Below are 27,966 nucleotides of genomic sequence, written 5' to 3' on the forward strand. Positions count from 1 at the left end.
CTGTTACAATAAAATCAATTTCCTAAATGCATGTGTAATTTGAAGAGCAGGCCGTTCTCCACTTTGCTATTTCAAAACCTGCAGTTACTCTACAGTTTTGTGGTATGCTTGCTACTATTCAACAGGAAATCTATGTGTGAAAGAGTAAAACCTCTCCTTTCTTTCTGTTTTTCATTCTTCCCACCCTCCTTTTTATCTTACACTATATTTCTCTGTGCTTGCCCTCTGCTTGCCTCAGGATCAAAAACTTTCAGGCAACAAAAAGTTCACTTTCAATCTGGTTTTGTTTTTAAGGATTTTTTTTTTCCCTACCAGTCAACTTCAGCTCACCGTTCCACAAAGCTTTTTTTGCCATGCACAATTACAAAGAATATGGGACACATCCAAAGTTTGGAAGCTAAGGGTAGATGTACACTTGAAGGGTTGGGATTTAAATCCCAGGACCGAAAAGGTTTGAGAGACTCTTAGGGAAAAGCTAGTGGGAGATTGCTACCATATATAAGATAAGGGAAACACATTATGATCCTCTGAACTTCTGAACAGCAGGAGGGCAGTCTGCCTGTGTGTTAAGTACACTTTTGGATCATCATTAACTTCAGTGATGTTTCCTGAGTATAACAGGAAAGAGCTTTCTGAATTGTTGCCTGAAGTGTAGCAAAAATTGGTATCCCACTATTAGTACTGGGCTATGTGCAAAATGCATTCCTACATCCATTTTCCATTAGGAGATTAATTTCAGAATTTACGGTATAAATCAGGAAAATACTAATTTTATCCACTGTCCATTTGTCCCCAGATTAGGAAAATCGGAAAAAAAAAAAAAATTAAATATATGATTCCAATAATATATTGTAAATAGTTCTAAAACTATTACTATATACTAATCACCTATAACATGCAGCATGGTTATCACTATTTTTAACACAAAGCTTTCACCCCTTGTGACAGTAATTTCCTTTTTCTTTTTTTTCCTTTTTTTTTTTTTTTTTTTAAGGATATGCAGAGTTAATGCTAAGAGGATACAAAATCCAGCTGTGCAAATGTGAAGGCGTGTGCTTCATTAGCAAACTCTGCTGCACAGGGTGCCTTTTGCAAACAAACATGAGCTTGGTTCAGCCCTTATAGGATTTGTTATCCCAAGTTATAGGACCAATAACAAAACCCAATTATCTTGTATCAGAAATGAATTACACACCTCACTGTATTAGTTCAGTTACTACTAACTAGAATACAGGCAAGTTTTCAGCTTTTATAAAAGACTGAGTGTATCTACACAATCAAATAGGCATAAAAACTTAACAGCCATGCAGCTTCCAGACTTGTGTCACTGTCTTTGGGCATCTGAACTTGGACCTTAAAGTAACTCTGAAAAGTCAAAATATAAAAACATTATTTGGAAATAGGGCTCTTTACAAACTCTTTATGTTGGGTACTCTACAGAACAAGTTCTCCTACATCTTCAAAGTAATTCTAAATTAAAAAAATATAAAATGTAAAAAATAAGAAATTTCAGGAAAATTGAAATTCCATTGCTTAATATATCTATTTACCTGGTAAGGATAACCACTTTCATAATAATCATATATTATCTATTACTGCAATTGTGAAATACCTTAATGTGCTATTATGTATGCTTTTAATTTTGACAGCTTATTATTATCTATGCCATAAATTCTGAATATCAAACATATATTACAATAGAAAAACAGTATGTATCTGCTAGATATAATTCTGCTAACTGGCTGAAAGACATTAAGTCAGAATACTAATTTACACCACCAGTACCACTCTATATAGACACAGCACAAAGAGAGGAAGCATTATATTCATATGAAAATGGCCATATAAAGACAACAGACAATCTACTTCAAATATTATTCAAATAACCTCTAGATCTGTTATGATGTCACTGAGTTCTGTTTCTGCAGTGATGCAAGAGGTCAATGGAAAATACAGGTTTGATTCACTCGACTTCTTCGCTTTAGCCTTGAGAGATGCCATTCTTCTCTGTGCCTTCTCCTCTTCACAGAGCTCCCCACAGTTACGCTGAGATGAAGAAAAAACTTCCACAGCATCCACAGGCAGAACATCTAGAGTGGCAAGAACCTCTTCAGAGAGTTTGCTGTCCTCAGATTGTGTCTGAGCTACCAAAGCAACTTCAGTTAGTTTGCTGGTTTCCGACACAACTATTTCTGTCAAACCACAGGAAGGAACTGAATCTTGGATAGGCGCTTGGTCCAGACTTTGAAGACTGCTGTCATTATTTAAGGGCTTTTCATCGACTGCTTTACATTTAATTTCACTTTCCAGTGGCCTCTCATTTGCCTTTTCCAACCTCTGGTTTTTGAGGTTTGTTCTTCCTCGAGTCTGATACGCTCTCCAGTGTTTTTTCAATTTTCTACTCCTTTCAAGAGCACCATTAGTGTTGGTGATTGAGGAATCAATTCCATAAACTTTTAAGTTATATTGCATGGACAAAAATGAACTCAGGTAGCCTTTTCCGGAACCTATATCAATCACCTAGATAACAGGGGAAAAACAAAACTGCTATATTAATGAGCAACATTTCCATTAAATGCAAAATAATTCCCTAAAAATGTAAGCATAGATTTAGTACTTTACCACTTATCCTTCCTAATACACCATCCACATTCTGTCTTTAAAACACAGAATTGTTTTAACTGATTTTACTGCAGAAAACAGACACCACGGTGTTTATGCAATGCACATGTCCTGGGAAAGATTCTCAGCACATTTTTTGACATAGAACTTCCTTTCTGCTGCAGAAAATAAGCATAAACCACCAACACTCTACCTTCCCTTGCTAAACTGGGTCAGGATACAACATCAGCAGAGGAAGCATTCATTGTATTTAGCTTTAGGCACCTATCTCCCGTATTGAGGAGCCTGTGCACCCCTTGGCAGACAGATCTCAGCCACTTCAGATCTACCTAAGGACTGGTGATACTAAAACCCCTTTTATGTTAGAATGTTTATATACACCACTTCCCCATTATGTGCCAATGATCCATACCCATACAGGTTTGACTAACATATAGTACCTTTTTAATAAAGAAAGGGGTTCACATGTCTCATGTAATTTTGCTGCCTCTTCAGGAAGAAGGAGGGAACAGAAGAGACAATTTTGTCTGATACCAAGTTCTATTTCAGCGACTGATATAGCACAGGAAAGAAAACACTAAACAGAGTAGTAGCAGAAACAATAGATAAACCTGAGAACTTTAGGTACATAATCATATCTTTATATTATGTGAACTTTAACTATTAATAAACACAAATATAAAACAATATTTTGCAAGAATTCTTAAAGTGTAATTTCTCTAGGGAAAAAAATTATGTTTGCTTCTGCTCAGGTATCTACCAAAAATCACATTGACTAGCTATAATGTTCCTGATTGAATCCTGTTTGATTCAAGAATATCTATGACATGTTTTTGGTCTGTCTCACATTCATAATAATACTGAAGATTCATAATCTTCAGTAAGATTACACTGATATTTTAAATCCAGTTAGCAGCATATGCTACATGGATTCATCTGAACTCAACTGAATAGTTTTTTAACAGCTAAGAATACTCAGTACAGCAATGCTCTACCTGAAACGAAAAAGAAAAAATTTCTTATTCCACGAAAGTTAAAGATTTTTACAACCATAAAATTAATACAAAAAATTTGAATCAATGTCACTACAGACTATGTAAAAATGGTAAAAATTGTTCACAACAGGCTGTACATTGTCATTTGATCTGTACTCTTCATGTGATATTCCTGAGTACTTGCCATCTTGGTATGCTATAACCCTCAAATTTCTTGAAAGAAATAAGGAGTGGATTTAGTGAAACAGAATTTATACAATCTATGCATACTTCTTGAAAATTTCACTTGACACATTTCTCACCAATATTCTCCTTGCTTATTTAAAAGTGAATAAAAATGGTAAAGAAATAATTTTACTCATTATTTTATGTAATAGATATTATTATTGTGCAGAATGTGCACATCTCCACTCCTACAAGGGTTTTCATTATTTCTGTGAAAGGCAGCATCTGGTTACAGGATAAACTAGGGAATTATTCCTTACTCCTGTGTGTGTCCTCTACTGTCTGTAAAGACAGACTGCTGTTTGGGTAGGATTTTTTCAGTTGTTTCCAAAATAAAATAGTTTGATATTGTTAAATTAGCACTGGGAGAGTAGTTTTGAAATGAAAGGAAAATTTTACTAAAAATAAGCAGGCAATGATGTCTTGCTAAGCAAACAGACTACATTAAATTAATCCCCGCTTTACCTTCCCTTGATTACATAAGGAAAGGTAATCAGCAATCCATAGTATACCTGCCAAGCTTGAGCTTTTAAAATGAATTTTCCATGATATAATGAACTCCAAAGCTCTTGTCCACAGTGAGTTGGGTACTATGTTTAAACAGTTTCTGGCACAGCACAATCAAGAACTTCATTTCCAGAAGCATTCCAGCATTTCCCAGCACCAGATCACAAAGTTAATGGATGCGGAATGCAGAATCGTATCATACTTACATTACACATTGCAACTCTTGGTGCATTTGCTGCAATTTCCAAGGAAAACTTTCACAAATACATTAAAGAAAATAAATGTGCATTTAAGCATAGAAGAACCATCACTGGCTTGTTTTCAGATTTTAATCAAGAACTTCTTTGTAAAATCAAGTTCCACTTGTACAATAGGAACAATGTTTTAAAGAGGTAGTAAACAAATGAAAGAAACCCCTTCTTTTAATTAGTTTGCTTTAATGTTGTAGTTCAAACCACAAACCTCAAAGTCATTACAGTAGTATTAAAAATTTTTGCTTTTATTCTCATTGTGCTATTTATTATACCACATTATAAAATACCACAAGAGACTAATACTCTCTACCACCCATTATACAGCATCGGTATGAAGGTTAAACAGAGGGCATTTTCAAGCAGTCAGTGATCTATAATATCTGAAAGAAACACCCTGAGGATAGGAGCTTTTGTAAAACATGTGCTGTGTTTTCATAGCTCTAGATTTTTTAATTAAATGCTGCATATTTTTTGTTTTGTGAGAAGGATAGAAAAAATCAATATGGACAAAACTCTCCTAAAATTTTATAATTCCTTTATTTTTTTAAGTTGAAAGGTAACCAAAACAAAAGGAGTTGCTTTTTAATAACTGAGAAGGTGGCTTTAAAAAAAAAATAACTGGAAAGTGCTTTTCATATATTAGGGATTTTTAGCCTTGCACAAATAAATTCTGTTACAATATATGACTAATATGGAAAAAAGTCAGTAAAGAGCAGTCAGCATTTTATATTCATTGATATATAGTAATAATATTGTTTAATTCAATGTTATTTTTTAAAAAATCACAAAGCAGAAAATAATCCTTTGTCTAAAGACACTCCAAGTCACCTGATAAAAGTGTATAATCACTGGATGAAATTGCAACATATTGGCAGATATCTATCTAATAATGATTGGTTTGAAACTTTATTAGTAACCAGCTACATCGGGACTGAGGTCAGGTCATTAAGGTGGCTCTACTGTTTTTTATTCTGTGAATATGTTTTTTCCTTTCCTTTCATTCCCGATTCTCACTGGGACTATTTAAAATCTAAATGAAAATGTTATATGAAACACCACCTTCCAGCAAACTCAGAGGACATGTAGTCTTGCATTATAAGCAACCTACACTTCCCTATAGTTTTACTGTATGTGAAAGTCTTCAGCACTTGAAAAACTAATATCTGCCTGAAGCAAAAGGTAAACAAGGCAAAAAACATGCTAATGATGGAAGAAATTACTTTCACAAATTTGCTTCTCTTCTGTTTTCTGTTTTTATGAGTGCATTGATTTTATGGCTGTTGAGGGCACGTGCACTTGTCACCACGGCTGGCTCTTGAAAGAGCTGCTGGAGACATCGCCTTCCATTACTGTAAGCAATTGCAGATGTTCACAAATTGATTGTGTCTCATCCAGTCATATTTGGCCTTCACTGCACCTCTCTATTTACTTTCTAATCCCAGTTGTAAGGAGAAGACTGCCTAAAATTTTGCCTTTATCAGTTGTTCCTCACAAAACAGATGGTCAGAATTCAGCGTTTTTCATCTCTGTTTCCAAGGATGCCACGGGCCTGAGCCTATCGAGAGTACTGCAACTTTTATGTTATCTAAATTAAACTCCATCTGAGCCAAGTAACTTTCAATTAACAGTTCAGCTTCAGAAACTCAGAGTTGAAACTCAGGCCACCCCTTCAGTCTGTGGCAGCAGCAGCAACTCAGGACACTGCAGTTACATCTCTATCACTAAACTGAACTGAGCACAGCAATGGACTCTACCCCCAGTGAATAACTGCCCACAATATTAATTTTTAGCAACCCCTGTGGTGCAGGAATGAAACAGGCCAACTAGCACTCTCCCACTAGCACAATTTGGAGGACAAAACATATCAGAGACCACAGTAATACGGACTTGACCTGCCCAACTGCAGCTCTTTCCTTCCTTACCCATGTCTGATATAATTTTAAACTATACTCAGACATACTTAGGGGAAAGAAAAGGTGTGGAGCGTGTATAAAATCTGGGCAGACACATTATCAGTCTTTGGTTTTAAGCATATAACAGTCTGATGTCCACAAATCTTTGTGAGAATAAATATTACAAGAAAATATTTATACATATAGCCCCTTGCACCGAAAACAACTGCAGCTCAGATGTGGGAACTAAATGTCCAGAGACATGTCACCTACAGTTTAAAGTCAAGATGAAGCTACATTAGCCTTTTACTGGTGTTCCAGATGTTACAGTTATTAAATCAACTTTACTTTACTTTAATTATTAAATCAAGCTTACTTGGATACTTAAAAATTTAGTCTTATCACAACAAGAGATCTAAGCCATGAAATCTAACAGTTTAACATTGAAAAAACTTATGGAAAATTACATACATGAAAATGAAGAGTAAGATGTGAAATGTGGTACTGAAAAAAGTATTGTTTAGTCAAAAGACTGGTAAGTAAACACCTAAGAGGTTTGGGCTGCCCCAGGAAGTAGTGGATTCTCCGTCCCTGGAGATATTTAAAAAGAGCCTGGATGTGCCATGGTCTGGTAACTGCAGCGGGAGTGGATCAAGGGTTGGACTTGATGATCTCTGAGGTCCCTTCTAACCCAGACGATTCTATGATTCTATGATTCTATAAGAGTGATTGTGTGCACTGTGCAATTACATGTAAGTATAGCCCAGAGAGCTGTGGTGAACACAGTTAAATGCAGTCAGTGGCCGCTCACCAGTGGTGTCCCCCAGGGCTCAGTTTTGGGGCCAGTCTTGTTCAAAATTTTTATCAGTGATCTAGATGAGGGGATAGGGTGTTTCCTCGGCAAGTCTGCAGATGACACTAACTTGGATGGGAGTGTTGATCTGCTCAAGGGCAGAAAGGCTCTGCAGAGGGACCTGAGCAGGCTTTATTGATGGGCCGTATGGGATGTATGAGGTTCAATGAGGCCAAGTGCCAGATCCTGCATTTCAGTCACAACAACCCCAGTCAACACTACAGGCTTGGTGAAGAGTGGCTGGTAAGCTGCCTGGCAGAAAAGGACCTGAAATGTTGGTTGACACCCGGCTGAACACTGGCCAGCAGTGTGCCCAAGTGTGGCAAGAAGGCCAACAGCATCCTGGCTTGCATCAGCAATATGTGGCGAGCCGAAGTAATGCAATGAACATACCCCTGTTTCTCACTGGTGAGGCTGCACCTCAGATATTGTGTTCAGTTCTGGACCCCTCACTACAAGAAAGACATACAGCTGCTCAATTGTGTCCAGAGAAAAGCAACCAAGCTGGTGAAAACAGAGAACAGAGAAAATAGAGAACAATTCTCTTATGAGAAGTGTCTAAGGACACTGGGAATGTTTAGTTTGGAGAAGAGGAGGTGAAGGGAAGACCTTACAACTCTCTACAACTAGCTTAAAGGAGCTTGTAGGGAGGTGAGTGTTGGCCTCTTTTCCCAAGCAAATAATGATAGGACTAGAGGAAATGGCCTGAAGTTGCACCAGGGGAGGCTTAGGTATTAGGAAGAATTTCTTTACTGAAAGAGTAGTCAGGCACCCATGGGACAGTGGAACACCCAGGGAGGCTGTGGAGTCAGCATGTCTGGAGGTGTTAAAAAACAATGTAGATGTGGCACTTCAGGACATGCTGTAGTGGGCATGGTGATTTTTTCTGGGTTGATAGTTGGACTTGGTGACTGTAGAGGTCTTTTCCAACCATGGCAATTCTGTGATTCTGTAAAAGCTATTCTTTAGCTACAATTATTTACAAGACAAATAAGATCAGTTACAGAATATCAAAATGGGGTATTTGAACGTAATTAGAAAAAAAAAACTTAGAAGGCACACAGTAAAATACAGAAACTACTGCTTTTTTACCTGCTTTATGCCACAATAATTTGCTATTTTGTCTACCAGATCTGCCATCACCTGCACTTCATGTGATTTCTTGTTATTCATAAACTCTTCAGTTTTGATACCTGTATCAGATTAAGAAAATACTCATTAACAAAATTGATAATAAACATTTCCAATCAATCTGAAAAAATACCAAGCTAAAAATACACAATAGTATTTTTATATTTCAAGGATATTTATATTTAAATTTCACTGAATTATTACAAGATTAAGCTTTGGAATTACAGGTTAATTAGTAAAATTCAACACACTGTATAACTTAGTACGGTTGGTGTAGTTTTTAAAAGATGTATGTAGCACATCTAATACCTGACCAGATATTAGACCATATCTACTATGATAAAACTACACTATTTCTTACTGTTCATTAATAAATATTTTTTTGGGTGTGATTTATCAAATTTAGCTTTATATATATAAGGGCAGGGAAAGCAAATAATCACATGGTACAGCCTGTTAATTCTGCAGATTTGCTCACAATATCAAGTGGGAGATGTCTCAAATACAAGTTATTAAGCAATGCTGGGAAAATTCAAAGGAAGATGCACTTGTCTTTATTTACCCTAAGAATTGGTTGTAGAACTGTTACACCTTTCTGGCAGAAAATCCCTCATTTCAATGTTGCTGGAGAATGCGTTAATGAGATGGAGTCAACCTCTACCGTAGGCTTCATGCTTGTGGACAATACCAAGTACCCACTTGAAACTTCCTACCTCCTAACCAGAAGAAGAGCTGAGAAGTTGCTAATTTGGGAGAAACTCCACATCTCTTTTAGGACACCAACTCTACAGCACACCAGGCTCTAGTTAAACTGATGGAAATTTCTGTAAGTCTGATCTGAGGGTAGGAGAAACTGAGTCATTATTGATGAGAGCGCTCCTACAAAACAAGACTTTTCTACATGACTGAGCATTTTAATTTACTTTCCCATTCTCTGCTTTTTGCACAGTATGTGTTCATCTCTCCAGAAACTGATCATTAAGAAAAAACTATGCTTATTCTTTGATCAGATCGTGCTGGGAACAGAGCCAAGAGGGTCACTTCTTTAAAAGGGAGTGGGGAATTGAACTGAGCTCATGAGAAACCTAGTGTTTTCTCTATTTTTCCCCAACCCCACAAGATCTCTGTATTTTTTTAACATCTCTGGTTTTTTTTAATAAATGGTTATGACAATACTTAAAATCTAATACAGACTCTATGAACTAATAGGATAAAATAGACTGAAGTACTTTTAAGCAAAACAAACTGCACAAACAAGGGTTTGTCAATTCACTGAAGATTCTCCTGAACTTTGTAACTGTGAAGATCTATACAGTGCCCTAAAAAACTTTTAATTTGTAAACATTTCAAATAAAAGGAAAAAAGACAGAAAAAAAATTAAACATCTGTTGTTTGTTTTTGAACATTTTTGTGTCTGGACAGGGTTGTCAGAAGAAGCAGCAGAATGAGAACAGGAAGAAACAGACATTTAACTTAACAGTAACGAATTTTTTGACTCCTCCAGAGCAGCACTGCCACGTTGAACTATCACCACATATTGCACCTTTTACACTTTACTATAGTATGGACTCAAAAGACTGAATAGAGAGTATTTAAGTCAAATTAATAAATAGAATAAATCCAGAAACAACATCCAACTTACAAAAGCTGATGTTCTAGGTAAATAAATCATAGGTTCCTTACATATGCAGTTTGCTTACAGCCTTGGACCAGGCCTTTCTAGATCCCGTCTGCTCAGTGCAAGCAACCTCATGGTGGAGTAAGGGCTTTCCTTTGTTAGGAAACTGTGGAGAAAACCCTTTAGACTCAGAACTCTGTTCTAAGAGGCTGAATGTGCTTAAAATGTTTAAAATTAGTAAGAAATGAATGCTTACTAATAATTCCACAGAAGGATAGCAATATGTCTACATTACATGTTGAGTGAAGAAGTTAGAGGACTGTGGGAAAAAGTTCATAAACATGTTTGTCTTAGAACAAAAAAGGTCTTAAAAACATCACAAACATAATGTACTCTGATGGATACTTTTCCGAATTTGAGTAAGGCCACGGTAAAGGTGTCCACTTTCTCAGAGTTAAATTTCTCTTGACTTGTAAGCTTTAGTATGTCAGGAAAACGTATTTGCTGAAACACAGAATTAAGTGAAAAATACCAGAAATAGTTTAAACTTAAAAAATCATAACATTCATTTTGCAACTTGCACGTTATGAACTCGCGATTTTGTATTTTGCTTCTGCCAAGTGATTACCAGGAACTTAAGTTAATTTAACTGATACTTACTGCCAATTTAAGACAAGGCTTTAAATTATAATACCATTGTATGTATTTGGAACATATGTATATTTTTACTTATATGCTAATTTATATGTTAAATAATACTTCACTTATATGGGGTTTTTTTACTTTGAAATATAATTTAGAATTACTGCATCACAAATCCAGGTCTCAGCTACCCAACTGAGCAGCACTTCTGCAAGATACACAGTAAATTATTCAGGAACTGTCTCATCCTGAGGCTCCATTCTGCATGAAAAGAAGATGAAAGAATCCTTGTGGTTTTGTCTAAGAAAGATAATTCAGGTGTGAAATAAAAGTATGATTACAACAAGGTAGAACTACATAATTACAGAAAATTAAACAGAACACAGGGAATGCGAACATAAGAAAAATAAAAAGAGCTAAAAAGCAAGCAGAAGAAAAGCAGCATACAGTTGTCAAGCGAGAAAAGGCTTCCAGGTGAACTAAGGAAAAGAAGTCAGAAAGCCAGACCCATGCACAACAAATACTAAGACTATCTTAGCCATGGCATTTTAGTAATTCTGAAGAAATTAAAAACTTGGGAGTCAACTATGGAACATGGCAAAATTGGAAAGAGAGGCTGTTGTAGAAATTGGGAAAAACGCTCAACATTTATAATGGTGCTATCATTTAGGCCTAGAAACAAGAGTTACGTTGTTGTGGCGTATCAATGCATGGACTCTGCCACTCTTCCAAACTGAGACAGAAGTTTATCAAACTGAGGGTCCTATTTATACACTAGCTCTTCCCCAGGGTCCTCCCCCCAAACTCTTGTCGTTTTCCAGCTGTTTTTCAGTAGTTTTCTACCATCCCTTTGTTACGCAAGTGGCTTCATTTGCATATTCTTATCACTCACATCATCTTTGTTGCCACTGCCCACATATTATAGAGATAAAATACTAGAAAGCAGAGGCAGAGACCTGCTTGGTTTGTCTCTGAAAAACTCATGAGCAATGTGAAATACAATGACAAATCTAGAATAACTGAGGACTCCATAAAGAACACATTTTCAGCAAAAATCACAGCAGTTCAACTAAGTATAAATGCCAGTTTATCATCTAATACCAGAAATATAATCAGGGGTAAGACTTCCAGTGTCCAACTTGATGACAGCTCTTGATTGAGAAAATGAAGTTACCCTAGTTTTATGATACATATTTGGTATTGGTCCAAAACATACAGAACGAGTAAAATATTTTTTTTTGAGGCATGAAACACTTATGGGGCCGTATTCATCTAAACGCCAAAGTACATATCTAATGTTAAACAACAGATGTAACAAAAAATTCAGACTATTTTCTTCTAAAAAAGAGGCAATAATCACAACAATGATTCCCGCCACTCAAGGAGAAGAAAAGCAGAAAGAATTAACAAATATTTTAAATAATAAAGTGTCTTCTTGCCCATCTCAACCCCTTTAAAACTAAATCTCAGGAAGTTTCTATAAGTATTCAGTGCTGTGACCTCTCTGTTCAAATTTTAGCTAGTGAATCCATTTTCTAAGCAAAGGCAATGATGAAAAAGTCTATGAAGAAATGAAAATCAAAGCGAAGTGCACATAGAAAAAAACCTAACAAAAACTAAAAAAAACAAAAAAAACCTAACAAAACTGCCCTCCACAACAAAACTCTGCAGGTCTAAAAGTGAGTAAGTAAAAACGTAAAGAAAAATGTAAATATACCTGTTGGTCCTTGACTGTCCCCTCTCAGTGCTTCAAGTATATCTTCTAAAGGAGTAGATACACTGAGGCTGGACAAAGAATAATACTTAGCAGCCAGGGCAAACAAATGTACATTGATTAGCTTCTTAGAGTTTTCACAAAACACATCAGAAAACATGTCATCATCTGTACAGAGAAGAAAAAGAAAGAATTTATGTATGAAGCACTTAATATCTCTGTAATAAAGCTGACAGAGAAATACAAGCAATAAAAATGTAGCCTCAGACAGAAGTAACTATTAATTTTACTTGTGGAAGTGGGAAAATTCATTCCTTTCCTTCAGCTGTATTCCCCACTCAGAAGGAAGGTCAAATTTCATTCTTAGATGAAACATGGAAAAATCTGTTAGTTTATCAGAGCTACTTTAGTATAAATGACAAGAGAACTCTGCAAACATTGTAACTTCTTTTTTGTTTACAAACTTTATTATTATACATTTCCTAGGTACCCCTATCCTACAATATAGACTACTAGATTTTTTTAAGGCATGAAGCAATTCAATACATGAAATATTTTCATTTGCAATCACTGTACTAATGTATTTTCCTAGCTGCTTTGTAGCTGGTAAGCTTGCTGGGACAAATTAATTAATTTTTATTACTAACCAAGTGTGAGCCAAAGTTAGATTTCAATGTATTTGAACGCTGTGACCCAGGATGAAATGCTTCAGCTTGGTATTACTTATTTCTTCAGAATATAATTTCCTTTTAAAATGTACATTTCTTTTTAAGTGAAACATATTGCTATGAATAGTTTACTAATTCTGAGATTGCTTTGTATTTTCTAAATCCTCTCTGTTTTAGTTAAAACTATTTCCATATAACTTTTCTAACACCTTTTATATTTTTAAATACTGTTAATTCTTTTAAAATACGAAAAAGCTATCAAGTATGGCAAACTGTTAAAAATATTTGGGAAATGTATCCTGTTTTGCCTTTTGTCTCAGGCGTAGATATTGAGTGTGAAGATAGATACCCAGTATGGTAGCTTCCCTCAATCCTGCCTACCTACCTGCACGACAACTGAAGGAGCTGTTTTTATTGACCTCAAGGCTAATGCTCTTGGTTTTATTGCATGACCACAATCACCACTCGTGCATATATTGTACTTCATTGAAAATAATCCGAAGAGTGTTAACATCCTTATTTTCATGGTATTACACTACAAAGGCATGAGCCCAGCAAACAAAATTTGGACCAAAGAAAGATGAAGTATTATCTGAGCTATAATCACATCTAACATTATTTCAGTATCTGCACGGCGCTTATTTCTCTAATTCTCACTAGTAGAAAATTAGAAAGTAAAGTCTTCCTTATCCATAAATTATTTCCTTTTCTGAACTTCTGAACATCCAGTAACTTCTAGTTAGTGAAGGATAAAGGAATAACATAGTAGCACAGAACAGAAATAAAGTGAAACTCTATACCAGAATAAAAACTGCAAAGAAAAGAGGTCATTGCCCCTTTAATTTAGAAAAGGGGTAATTTTGCTTTCTAATGTCTCTGTTGCAGAAAGACAAGAAAAATATTTCAACACCAATAAAAGGAGGTGAAAATCTATACGCAAAAAGCATTTTACAAGAAACTCTCACGAGAATCTGTTACAGCTTGAGATCCTGTTGAAAAAAATTTCAGTTTATTTATAAGGGTGGTTCACTCCTTTAACTTTAGATTTTCCAGGAATAAACAGTGTTCCAGAAAATGTAGAGATAGACATTCACAAGATTAATGTAGTCTGAATCAGTAAAAATACATAGAAATCTTTAGGTCTGATTCAGTGAGAAGAAATCACTAATCTTCCAAGAAAAAGTTTTAAAAGACTCAACAAGCAATCAGATGACAAAAATAACTGAAAAGGCAATAGACCTGAGACATTAAATTAAAAGGTGCAGAGGGATATTTTGACCAGACAGCAGTTTAGTAGTTTTTCTAGGTGAAGATGAAATCTAATTTGCTTGATGAGAAGTGGGTGTTCCACTTTGTTTCATGTAAATGAATTATGCATGACCTTGTTGAACGAGCACAGTATTCAGTATAACACACTGGAGAAAAGATCAGACTATTTTGATACACATTTATGTTTTTCTTTATCTTCAGATTTTATTTTCTCGGTAACCGGTATAGTTTCTGGTTTTTTTTTCATCTTAGAAAACTGAAGCACATAATACTGAAAAGTATAATTTCTTCGGCAACTGGCAAAAATTCTTAAATATATTATCTAATCTTGTATGACAAAGCAAAACAAAAATCAGCCAGCTCTTTTCTTCATGACATAACATTGCATGAAATATAAGAGATCTGAAAAACCATTGGAATGTCATCCCACTACAAAATACTTCTTGAATATATATGAGATTCATGAAAAATATCTGAATAAATTTTTTTTGCATTTTTATTTTTCATACATCAAAATTATGTATCTATTACATTTTTATTTTTCATACATCTAAATTATGTATCTGTTATCTGTATTTTGGTTTATAAGCAGTATATATGCCATTCATCTGAGATACATCCCTTCTGCAACACCAGCTGTCCAAAATATTTCAAAAATACTATCTCTTAACTCCTTATGTAAGGAATACATTTTATATGCCTCATTTGAAACTTCCACCCAGCAGTCACTGTGGAAATAAATAAACATCAAACAGATTATAAATACAAACTTGCTATGAAATAAAAAGAAAACTACCATGGGCCAAACACGCACCCATCTTACACTACATTACCTTGACACTGATAAGGAAAATCATTAAACATACACCCTTGAGGACATCTATCTTTGTTTTTCCTATCTAGTTTTGAAATAGGTCACCAAGATCAAAGACATCAGCACATGCTCTGCAGATTAACAAATACCAAGTGAAACCAAGTCCTGTCATCCTAAGAACTGAAACACACCTCTGCAGCCCACAAAACCAGACCCTCCCCATGCTAACAGAGCATCAAATCCGCTGATCCTCTCCTACTCACCCCAAACCTCACACTGTTTTTTTCTGATTCCTCAAATTTCTGCCATGGAAATTAAATAAGTGAAAACAAATGTCACAATGCATCCAAATGAACTCACACCATCAATTCAGAAAAATCAGTGTCAGTGTCAGAAATCATTTCAGAGGATGAAAACGAGCCTCTCAAGTTTTGAGTTTAAAGGGAACCAAGGGAACATTTCTTCAGAACATGAGCAGGAGCACTAACATTTAGAAATCCACTGGGTATTAAAACTGTATACTTAGTAAATTTCTTTCATGGTGTAAAAGAATACATCTAGTGAGCTCTGAACATTTAGCAACCCAATCCTCTCACCTTAGTTCCTGATTCCACTCTATTGCATAAATTTATCTTGAAACTTCATAACATCCCTAGATTACAGAACGATTATTGAAATTTGGAGTTTTCTGTCTCTGTTGGAACTTGCAAATAGCTTATAAAATCACAGCAAGCCTGGGTCACCTTTTCAGCACCCGACACAGTAAATGATACTAACACTGCTTACAAATCTCACTTAATTGAAATTAAGTGCAGTGATACCCATACTCTGTAACAACCCTGAATTCAGTTATCTGATGGAAGAACATGAACAGAACTAGTAGCATCCCATACAAGATCACTGGTATATTGTAATAACACTCCTCCCAAATTTAAACTGTTGTCTCAGCTTGCCACCTATAAGAAAAAAAACAACTTTAAGGTATCTGAAGCATGACTTAAAACTATGGAATGGCAGTTGTCTGGCTATGTATTACTTATGAGTATTAAAAATATTATTTTGCTCAAAATGGTTCTACTTTGGTTGCTCACAAAATGAAATCCAGCATGTCTTTTAACCAATGAGTCCATGTACTTGCAAATAAATCTTCAGAGGAAAGAACGTATGCCAGAAATTGGAATTACACTACAAACAGCACTTTACAGTAAAATATGAAAATACTTAAACACAGATTTTTCTGTGCCTGTGTCCAATTTACAGCAATGATGTGTGATAAAGAAGATGCAATATGGCAAATGTAATCTTTTTGGTGTATAACAATATACTAGTTTTCTATATCTAAAAATTGATCTGAAACTTTTCTGCAGGGTGCAACTGAAAAAAGGGTTCCACCCTTTACATCATCATTATAATGAAATACAATCTTACAAATTTCTGAAAATATTCTCTGAAACTGATTTACAGAGCATATAATGTAACGTTCTGTAACATGATTATCTTCTCGTGAGCAATACTGTAACACCAGAATTGTACTTTCTTGCTTGCTAGCTTCTAGAAATACATTTCAGCATATGTATTTGTCAAAGTCCCTACAGTAACATAAAATATTGTGCAGAATACCAGTTTCGTGCTAATCTGCAATAATGCTAACTTTTTAGATTGCAAAGCTATGTGGATATCAACCGACAACTTCACATTTTCAGAGCAATTCTGCCAAATGTAGATTACATTTCCCTGTAATTTAATTTGGGATCCCTTTTAGAACAGATTCTAGAAAACTCTTCATCCTGGTTTGGGGATTGTGAAAATGTAAATGTAAAGCTTCTCAAACTCTTTGAAAGCAAAGGTTTTACCATGTGAAATCAAAATGTCATTTTACACATATTTTGAGTGAGGTATGTGGGGTACATGACCACAATATCATTTGAGCATGCAAAATAAATCTATTCTTACAGCCACACACCAAAAAAAGGGTAGTTCTATGATTGATAGAATGTTATGAGAAAATTTTAGTAGCCATTTCTGGGTAAATAACTAACATTCAAATATCTGCTATTTTAAAAGAACCACCACGCATACAGTTAACACTGTAGGCAAACATATGGAAGAGTAATTTCTATTTATGTCAGGTCTCAAGATCTCCCATGGTTGGTTTATTATTTCCAGTAATTTAAAGTTGTAATTACTGCACTGAAATAAACCATAATCCTAAGTTTCTCTATTCTAATTTTAATATATGCTAACTGCATTCATTTTCAAATATAGTTAGACTTTTGCAGGTGTCTTCACTGGGAAATTCCTATTCTACTGTGATGCATTTCCATCATATGACTGGATGGATCCATACCATCCAGCCAAACAACTCAGGCATGAAGGACTAAATCAGCAAGCACATGTCTATTCCATTACAGTGCAACCAATTTTGTCACAATACTGGAGAGATTTTGAGTGCCTCAAAACCTTCAAAATGTTAGATGGCACACTTTAATTTTGAGGCTAGAAAAAAAGAGCAATTATTATTTTTTTAGTAAGCATAAATAATGCCTGTAGAAAAACAAATGTTATATTTTAGCCACGGCATGGAGGTTTTCTATCCCTGTAAGACAAGTGATTCATTTTAGCCATAAATTGTGGTTTTTGTTCCAGTAATTTTTGTATCAGATTCTGTAACATGCAATTTGAATACAGATCACTATTTTCTGATTTTAAAAGCTACAAAATAACATTCTGCCTTAGTCATTCTCTTTCTAATCTATAGGCCACAGCTTCAGTGTCTGAAACATTTTGTGGTTTTTCCCGCAGAAACAGGTAAGACCAGGATAATTTATTTCCCTTTAGTGTCTTCTTTTTGATGACTTCATCTAATATTTAGTTTTGTTCCAGCCTCTATTTTATGTCCCATTGCTCTGAATCTGTCATTTTATGAATCTGTCTATTTTTCGTCCCACTGCACTTCTGATATTATCTGTCAAAAACATTTTAAGTTTTTCCTTGCTGCTTCCCAACTTTTCCTTGCTGACTTGACCAGTCTCCTGGCTCTCCAAGTTAATTCATAATCCAGTGTCTTTCTCACACACAAGTAAGTTCCGTGAGGTTTTTTCCAGATACCTCAAACCTTTAAAAATTAGTCTTACAGCTAATATTTTAAAGGTCTTTAAACCCAGCTGAGAAATGTTACAAGTGATGCAGCAATTCACAGTTCTTCAATCTACTTCCAAATCCAAACCATTATCTTAGCCTCTCTTCTATGCCAAGAGCACACAGCTCCACAGGCTGCTTTCTGTGGACTCTTCCATCACAGTCAGCACACTTTCCCACCTCACGTGGATTCCATGCAGCATTTCAGAGCTGATGATACACGAGAGCTTACTACGCTATCTACACTCCATAACCTTTGGCATGATGCAGTTTTTCCTCAGCTAAGTTGTTTTTACATTATTATTAGTTATTTGGTTTTACATTAGTTGGGGAATGGATCTCTTTGCTAGGGCTCAGTCTCCCCAAAATACCATCGCTTTCAGACACATTATCTTTGTTTTTTTTTTTCTCTGCCTGAAAGTGTATTACTGGTATGTTTTCCCTTTACTGGGACTGAAGTAAATTCAGTAACACAGTTTCATAGCTGGCCTCCTCCTGACTTACTCAAAAACTACTAAAAATATGAAGTGCTTCTGAAAGAGGTCTTGTCAGAAATAAAACTATTTTCTGTCTTCTTTTGCCAGACACTCATTACTAAAAATCTGTAGGAAAGTGGTGTTCAAGGCTTTTCCGGCTGTCCTCATTTCCAGAGTTTTAATATTCAGAGACTTTCAAGCGCTACACTTGGAGGGGTCTTTTTTTCGGTTCATTTTGCTTCCATTCCTCAGAAATTACTCAAAGCAAAGGAGTCGGACAATTAGGACTTTTCGTTTAATTTTCTAAACGAACAGGATAATTTATAAACTCAGACCACGGTCACAGCTGCCACCAGTGAGAGCCTCCTCAAGCACAGTTCCTCCCACCACGGCCATACTTCGCCTGAACCGTGAAGATCCCAAATTTTACCCGGGAAAAGACGAGGGCTGCTCCTGCAAACACTGACAGGCCCTGAAAAGCAGGGAAGGGCTTCCCGAGGAGGCAGGAGAGTGGCACAGCGACAGGGGATGGCCGCAAGAGGGCAGTGGGTACAAGCATAGGGAAAAAAAAAAAAAAAAAAAAAAAGAAGGAAAACGAAAGAAAGGGGAAAGGGGAAAGGGGAAAGGGGAAAGGGGAAAGGGGAAAGGGGAAAGGGGAAAGGGGAAAGGGAAAGGGGAAAGGGAAAGGGAAAGGGAAAGGGAAAGGGAAAGGGAAAGGGGAAAGGGGAAAGGGGAAAGGGGAAAGGGGAAAGGGAAAGGGAAAGGGAAAGGGAAAGGGGAAAGGGAAAGGGAAAGGGAAAGGGAAAGGGAAAGGGAAAGGGAAAGGGAAAGGGGAAAGGGGAAAGGGGAAAGGGGAAAGGGAAGGGGAAGGGGAAGGGGAAGGGGAAGGGGAAAGGGAAAGGGAAAGGGAAAGGGGAAGGGGAAGGGGAAGGGGAAGGGGAAGGGGAAAGGGAAAGGGAAAGGGAAAGGGAAAGGGAAAGGGAAAGGGGGAAGGGGGAAGGGGAAAGGGGAAAGGGAAGGGGAAGGGAAAGGGAAAGGGAAAGGGAAAGGGAAAGGGAAAGGGAAAGGGGGAAAGGGAAAGGGGAAGGGAAAGGGGAAGGAAAAGGGGAAGGGAAAAGGGAAAAGAAGCCGCTCAGTGCAGTCCTGTGAAAATCTCCTCTTTAATGAAACGAAAATAACTTTAAACACAGACAGGAGGACGATGAGAGCGAGAAAAGAAACCGGAGCACAAAACGGCTACAAACAAAGATCCTCTCCCCACTTCCCGCTGGCCCCCAGCAGCCCACACCGCCCCGGAGACCTCCGCGCCGCCGCAGGACCCCGGAGACCTCCGCGCCGCCCCTACGGGCGGTCCCACGGCCCCTCTCCGCGGCTCCGTGCCCAGGGGCCGCCTCCCGCGCAGCGGCTCCCGCCCCCCCCACTCCCCCCCCGTAGGGCGCCCCCAGCCCCGACTCACCCCACTCGGTGCCGGAGGCCTCCGCCAGGGGGCGCCGCAGCGCCTGCAGCACGAGCTCGGGGGGCGGCGCCACCAGGCGTTCCCACACCGCGCGCGTGTAGAACTCCACCGCGTGCGCGCGGCCCAGCGGCAGCGCGCGCCCCAGGAACCGGGCCACGCGCCGCAGCGCCGCCCCCGCCGCCCCCGGGGAGAGCTGCGGCGGCAGCAGCAGCACCGCGCCCGGCGGCCCCGACATGGCGGCACCGGGAGGCCGCGGCCCCGGCCCCGGCCTGTGCCCTCGGCTCGTCGGGTCCGCCCGACGGCGCCCGCGCCACCCGCCGCGGAGGCGGGTGAATCGAGCGCCGAGCGGTGGCGCGGTTCCGTGACGTCTCTCGCTGCGCGACACCGGGAGAGTGATGGCGGCGGCGGCGCGGCCGGGCGGGATGGGACCGGCGGCGGAAAACGCGGGCGCTGCGGGACGTGATCCGCGCCGAAAGCGGGTGTGGAGACCCGCGTTGCTGCGTGGAGTCGTAGGGAGCGTCCAGGAGGGTGAGGCGGAGCGGTGGGCGGCCTTGGCTGGCCCCGGGACGCCCTGAGGTGGTGGAAGGGTTAGAGAGGTGGAGTCCCGGCTCGGCCCCGATGTTTGCGGCCCTTGTATCCCCCCCTGTCGTGCCGCTGGACCCTGGCGGCCTGGCCCGGTCTTAGAGAGCTCGGGGCAGGTGGCGGCAAGGCGGTGTGGGGATGGCTGCAGGCTCCGGAGGTACGGGATGTGGGGCCTGCTCTGTGTCGGTGCTCTCGGCCCGAGTGGTGATGGTTTGGTTCTAGGACTCGCTTTCTGTGAAACGGTATATTAAAAAGGGAAGGGTATTTGGGAACAGGTTAGAAGAAAGGACATCGTCTATTTGCAGCACTTTATTGAAGTCTCAGCTTTGGAGAAAAAACTAAGGTTGGGAGTAATTCGGTCTTGCTGCCTTTAGAAACTATTTTGATAATAGTATGGAAGTGTGTAGCTCTTAAGACTAGTGCAATATAATATACTATATTAAGGAAAAAAACATGTTTATCTTAAGGCTGATTAGTGCTTATATAATGATTGAGACTGAAACAATTACATTCAGATATTCCTTTTAAGGCTAAATCATTCTGTGATGTACCACACATTTGCAGTTGTAGAAACAGTCTGCCTTGATAGATGCAGAAAGAAGATAGTAACGAGAAAAATACTGGTTTTGTGAAAGGTATACTGGAATATTAATATAATATAATACAGTGATTTAGTGAATTTTATTTTTTTTTTCCTGTGGGGTTTCATTTGCAGACTTCTTAAGCAGCCAGTATGGCTTTTTATCAATGACTTCCTGAAACTATCTTTAGGAATCTTGGAATCTGTTTAGATGTTGCTTATCAAGCTGTGAAAAATAGGAGAAGTGAAATGCTGATCCATCTTTTCAGTGGACTCAAAAAGCATTGACAAAGGTGTATACTGTTGAGTGTTCGTTAAGCAATACATTTGCAATGGTATATTCTTTCAGGGGTCTAAGTGATAATTTTCAGTAAATCTGCACAAATATCAACGTGACAGTAAGGAACAGTTTATAACAGTGTTTTTTCCTTGAACTTTTGACTGATCTTATTTAAATTTGCACAAATAGTGGAGCTTTTTTTCTGTTTTGGAAAGAAAATGGATTGAACGGGTCCTGGCAATGACTCAGTGGTTTGGTACTGCTTCGACGTAGGTGAACTTAACCCTTTTTTCCTCTATTTCCAGGGCAAGGATTTGCATTTCGGAGAAAACAAAAGATCGAAAGACAATACAGAAAATTCTTTAAAAAAGGAAGAACGGTCGATTCACAAAAGGATGATCAGTTTACTGATACTTATCCAGAGCACTTGAAACATCTTTACCTAGCTGAGGAAGAAATGCTTAAGAAACGGCGCAGGGCTCCAGACGATGCAGTTTTATCAGAAGAAAAGCACCAGAATGATGCAACAGAGTAAGATTTTGCAATATTTCTCCTGTCCCCAGTACAAGAAGTGTTGTAGGTCTTTGGATTCCAAGATATATCTACATCTAAACTTTCCGGGGAAGAATGCTCGGGACAGGGGAGGGAAGGGAATCAGATCTAAGCCCAGGAGTGGGAGAAAGGTGGTGAGGCCACAGCTTGAGTCCTGTGTCCAGTTCTGGGCCCCTCAGTTTAGGAAGGAGATTGAGGTCCTGGAGCAGGTCCAAAGGAGGGCAACCAGGCTGGTGAAGGGACTTGAGCACAGATCCTATGAGGAGAGGCTGAGGGAGCTGGGGCTGTTCAGCCTGGAGAAGAGGAGGCTCAGAGGAGACCTCATCACTCTCTACAACTCCCTGAAAGGAGGGTGTAGCCAGGGGGGGTTGGGCTCTTTTCCCAGGCAACTCTCAGCAAGACAAGAGGGCACGGTCTCAAGTTGTGCCGGGGGAGGTTTAGGTTGGACATTAGAAAGAATTTCTCTATGGAGAGGGTGATCAGGCATTGGAATGGGCTGCCCAGGGAAGTGGTGGATTCTCCATCCCTGGAGATATTTAAAAAGAGCCTGGATGTGGCACTCAGTGCCATGGTCTGGTAACTGCAGCAGTAGTGGATCAAGGGTTGGACTTGATGATCTCTGAGGTCCCTTCCAACCCAGCCAATTCTATGATTCTATGAAAGGTAGTTTTGTCTGGAGTAGTCAGGTAATCCGTGGGGATGTCTGGAATAGATCTGATCTTCTTTAAACCAGAGGGTTTTTTTTAAAGTTCTCTTAAGCACTGGTCATTGTGATCGTAAACCACAATTAATAACTCAGCAAAAATATGACTTCTAATGTGTGAGATAAGGTGATATGTAGAGTCTGTTAGTTTGATTTCATTGTTCTGTGCAGATGTAAAATAAGACTTTGGTTAGGTAATTCTATTTAGCTTATGTTGCAATTTAAGTAGTTTTGTACTTTAAGATGATGAGGTGTCATTAGAGAGTATAACCACAAGGTGGAGGCGTGAATAAAGTAAAGATTTTTTTTTTTCTTTCTCCTGCAGTGTGGTATTTCTAAATAAAAGTGCTAGTAAATATTTTCATTTTCCTTTTTTGGCCATCTGTCTGAAATGTTCTGGATTTTGATGGCTAATTCTCAATTTTTCTAATGTGAGTAATAAAGTAATCAAAAATTTACTGTGAATAGCTGTTGGCAAAACCAATGTATTTCATTTGTAAATGTCACTGTTTATATAATGTCTTTATTGTAAATCAGGAAAAAAACCTCTCAAAACTAATAACCAGAAAAATCCATTCAAGTAGTATGACAGTGAATGTCAGACAAGCAGCACTGGTTTTCTTTTACTGTTTTCTTTTAAAGGTACCTGAGCATTTTTTAAAATATTTAAATTAGGAAGAACTCAGCTTCTAATTTCAGATCTTTAAGGATGATTGTATGCCATCTCCTTCATGAAGTTTTTAGAAGGGCTTTTCTACTGCTGTCCTTTTTCACCTTGTCATGTTGGCCTCACTTCTCTGGCAGGCAGTCTGCTAACAGTTGGCTGTCTTGGTATCTCTGCAGTTGCACCTGTATGTTGAAACTAGAAAGCCAGAATATAGCTCTTGGCTAATACATGCAGGTTTTCTCACTCTGAAGAGCTACTATGATGGGGAAAAATCCTTTTAGGCACTACTTCAGCTTTGTGCAATACCATCCATGTGGGGATCCAGGAGATAAGGGATATGTGTGCTTCTTGGCAGCCCAGACATCAGTATCAGCACTGGGAGAGTTTAGTTTGCTGTGCTGTCATGCAAGATGACTGTGCTGTCATTACATAACGTGGTGATGGTTGGTGGTGTAATTTCTAATTAACCTCCCCAAACATGCAAAAAGCAGTGAAATACTCTGGTTCTGCAGTGACTGTGGGAAATATGGTCATGTCTGCTTGATGACCTGTGATTTTTCTTGTAGTTTGGATATGACTGAAGGGAAGTTTAAGAAGAAAACATCCAATCAGAAGGCAAAAGAAGAATATGAGAAAATTAAGGCTGAGCGTGCCAGAAAGAAAGAGGTAAATGTTAAACAGATCTTTCTTGATTGTAGACAAAGATTGTAGATAAATTAATCCCATTTTTATCTGTCTGTCTTCCATCTGGACCCAAGTAGACCCACAGGCAAGGAACACAGGTGTTGGTATTCTTTCAGTCTTTTTCAACAGTATTATTCAGGTATGCAGGTATTCAAAATTGTCATTGTGTTTGTTCTTACTGTTTTTATCTTGCTTTAACCATGAGCAAAATTTTATTATGTCAGTTGGTAGATCAGTGCTGCTTGGGATGCTGTCCTAGTATCACAAAACTTCCCAACTTCCAGCTCCAAATATGTCCCAAATTCTAACTGCCAGTCCCATGCAGATGTGTCCAACATCCTCGCACATCTGGATTGGCAAGACATTTACATGGGGGCCACAAGGTCAGACTTCTTTCTTGCATGCAAGAGAGGAAACTGGGAAATTTTTGCCACTTTGCCATTGAAGGAAGACATCGAGGAGCTCATTTCACAGAAAGGAAATAGTACATATTTTAGTGACAAACCTTGCTGTCGGATGCTCTGCTGAAGCTTGGAACAGAAACTTGTCTCTTCTCTTGAAGCCCTAGCCAAGATGTTTCCATTGTACTATGTACTGAAAAGAGGTTCTTATTAAGCTTTTAAGACTGACAGTGTTTCTAGAGTAGTACAATACCTAATTGCCAGTATCTTTGTAAAAAGAAATTGTATTCTTAATAGATACTTTCTATAGCTATGAAGCTATGTGATTATTTCATAATCATATTTATTTAATTTCAGGAAGCAGAAAAAAGAAAACAACAAAGAGAAGCAGCTCAACGCTTGTACAAGCAAAAGAAAATGGAAGCTTATAAAATATTGAGTAAGAAGACAAAAAGAGGGCAACCAAATCTAAACTTGCAAATGGAGTTACTTCTTAAGAAAATACAGCAAAATACATAAACTTCTGCATACATTTTAATTACAGGTCTTGGACCTGTGGACATTTTATTAATTTTAATAAATGATGTCTTTTTTCTTCTTTATGACTTATGTCATTGGCTTGATTTATTTAATGTGTCCGTTTGTGGATGTTGTATAGTCATCCTGAAAATAAGTACTGAATGCAGAGAGTGAGAGAGATCTGTTATTTTGTAAATACATGGTCATATTTCTAAACTTAAATTCCATTAGCTGTGTAATATCCTGAATTCCGTATCATTAGAGCCTAGTACCCTCTAAACATAAATCTACAGTGTTAAAGCATTTTTTTTGTAGCTGTAACACTTCCTGAAATAGTAACTCCTAAAATTATGCTTGAGTAAAATGTAACATGCTATGTAATTGACACCTGATGAACTGCCAAGGCTAGGTGTGTGCTTCATGTGCTGTTGGATAGGGTTTGGCACATGAAAACAAAGAATAGAAATAATAGCTATCTGGGTATAGTTTGTCATTCTCTACAAAGAATGAAACTTAACAAGGGTCCAAAAATTGTTTGAATGTAAAGATCATGTAGAACTATCGTATACTCTGTGCTTGGTGATTTCTACTTTGGTGATTTATTTTGTTCATAAACTAAGTCTGACTTCCTAGCTATTATGGATCAGGTAGGTGGCTTCAGGCTTTGGTATGCTGAGTATATCAAGTTTCTAATCTTTGTTCTTTGCAGCGTTTTAGAAAAAGAATTATTTTCAATCTTGATTTGGAGATGCTGTTAGAGATCTTGGTCCTAATAGAATGAAAGCATTCTTAGTAAGGCTAATAAAGTTTGCAATAAAACAAGTCAACTATTTTCCTTAAGTTTATGCAAGAAAATACTAGTTATGCATTTGCCTTTATCTCAGTCTGCTTTGGCAGTCAAGAAGTAATATTGAGGGTTTGTTTTTCTACACATAGTAAAGACTATTTAGATATCAAAGTAAGGAACGTCTTGGAATACATTTCTCAGGATGTGCTCTGTAAGATTGTCAATACACTTAGAGTATTACATTTTTTAGAGTATTAAATCTCATTTAAAAGTTGATGTCACCTGCAAAAAAATCCTTATTTGAAATACATTTGAAAAATTACAAGTGCTGTGAAATGAGAAATAGTTTTTGTATAAGGTTTCTTGTCTTGGTATCCTGAAGCTTTTTAAACCTCACCTTGTTAAACTTTTTGCAAGGCTTTGAGTCCTTGTGCTGTGATGTCGTACAGGAAAAACTGAGAGTCATAAGGTAGTGCACCAACAGAAAACATGGGAGATATTCTTGAAATAGGCACCTCCACTCCTGGAGACAAAGGGAGTGTTAATTTGATATGCTTGTTCTGTTTTCTACTTTTCCTTCCATATTTTCTGCTGATAATTACTGTAATTACTGATGTTGAATGGTTCCATTCTGAAATAATAAAGGGAGAAATCTGCAAAGGGCCCAGAAAGTGGGAAGACAAGTTTTAGCTTACATAGTCTATTTCAGTTCTTGTCATTCTAGGCTGTTGGCTTTTATTGGGAAAAAAAAAATAAAACCACACAAACTGCAATTATTTGCAGTTACTAGTTTGTTTGGTTTTTTTTTAACAAGCAGTACAAAAGATACCATGCTAGCTTTGTGTTCCTTGTGAATAACATGAAATGTCTTCTATGTGAATCCATGGTTGAAGCACTTCCATATTTTGTTTGCTAGTCTGCTACTCTGGATGATCTTTTGTCATTCCTTGGCCAAGGAAATGTTACATGCAACTATTAGTATTCTGAGTGTCACACTAAAAGACCTCATTTTGTCAGCAGTTCATCTGTATATCTTGGGGGCAGATGTTTGGCATGATACCAGCTGTCTGGAAGGGTTTTTTAAAACCTTAAGTCTTAGGCAAGAGGTTGCATTGGTCAGTGTCCATCCTGGGTTACTAGAATTACTGTAGATTACAATCCAAATACCAGTGCACTTCTAGATAAAGTGTTTGTTTGTAAAGCATTTGGATAAAGTTTGAACAGTGAAGTTGAAATCCACATCTTATCTTGAGTGAAAAATTTACAATCAAAACACTCCATATGCTTCAATCTTCCCAAAGAATAGGCTAGGTATTGAAGAGCCAGGAAGATACTGACACCTCTGTTCATTTTTTTTTCAGTTTCCCTTAGCAACAAGAAATATTAGTTGTTGATTAGTTGTTGATTAGTGGAAAAGACAGAATTCTCTGAAAATACATCATTTTTTTTAGGTATTTTTAGTTTGTGTTATTTAATAATGTCATTTTAACTTTGTTCTCCTTTGCTTACATTTACAGAGTAGCACTGTAACAGCTGACCCCTCATCTTTTTATGGAAAAATATGGAGAACGGAAAGAGTATTTTGAGGAAGGAGATAAAGATCTAATTAAATTTTTTGATCTGACCATCGCTAGGAAAATAGTCCAGTGGCAACTATAAGAGGGTGCCTGTAAAAGCTGCTGCTTACACCTGTGTCTTTTAATTTGAAACATGAGATGTTAATCCAGTGGGGTATTAAATCCTTGCAGCAGGTACCAGTGAGTTCTTTTTGAAAGTGTGATCCACTCAAGTACCAAGAAACAGCCCCTACTTTTAATCTTTTTAATTAAAATTTGCTGTGTAGTGAAGATGTTTGAAATGTGACAGAGGAGTGTTAAGTCCTGTAGCCATTTTTTTTTTCCTATTCACACGCTCACCTTCTGTACCAGTTCGTTTTC

At 37.8% G+C, this 27,966-nt stretch overlaps 2 protein-coding genes across 7 annotated transcripts in view; one reads left to right on the top strand and one right to left on the bottom strand.

The window, feature by feature from the left end:
* The window catches only part of METTL25 (methyltransferase like 25), a 59,967-nt gene extending 39,458 nt beyond the window's left edge, over nt 1–20,509 (bottom strand). For 5 of the 6 annotated variants that reach the window (XM_071765961.1, XM_071765953.1, XM_071765997.1 and 2 more), the window contains exons 1-4: nt 20,275–20,509; nt 12,457–12,621; nt 8,441–8,541; nt 1,888–2,520 (exon numbers count right to left, since the gene is read on the bottom strand). In XM_071765961.1, the coding sequence (XP_071622062.1) occupies nt 1,888–2,520; nt 8,441–8,541; nt 12,457–12,621; nt 20,275–20,509 (1,134 nt within the window). Of the gene's footprint in view, nt 1–1,887; nt 2,521–8,440; nt 8,542–12,456; nt 12,622–12,743; nt 13,818–20,274 lie in introns of those variants that run through there. The other variant, XM_071765971.1, reaches the window with a different exon arrangement.
* Nucleotides 20,510–20,668: 159 nt separating this feature from the next.
* On the top strand, nt 20,669–26,372 carry CCDC59 (coiled-coil domain containing 59). The gene is made up of 4 exons (XM_071766013.1): nt 20,669–20,802; nt 22,022–22,247; nt 24,205–24,304; nt 25,081–26,372. Exons 1-4 carry the CDS (start codon nt 20,670–20,672, stop codon nt 25,240–25,242), a joined length of 621 nt encoding a protein of 206 aa, XP_071622114.1. The 5' UTR covers nt 20,669; the 3' UTR covers nt 25,243–26,372.
* Nucleotides 26,373–27,966: the final 1,594 nt, after the last annotated feature.

The sequence above is a fragment of the Heliangelus exortis genome, chromosome 1 (genome assembly GCF_036169615.1).
Source record: "Heliangelus exortis chromosome 1, bHelExo1.hap1, whole genome shotgun sequence".
NCBI lineage: Eukaryota > Metazoa > Chordata > Aves > Apodiformes > Trochilidae > Heliangelus > Heliangelus exortis.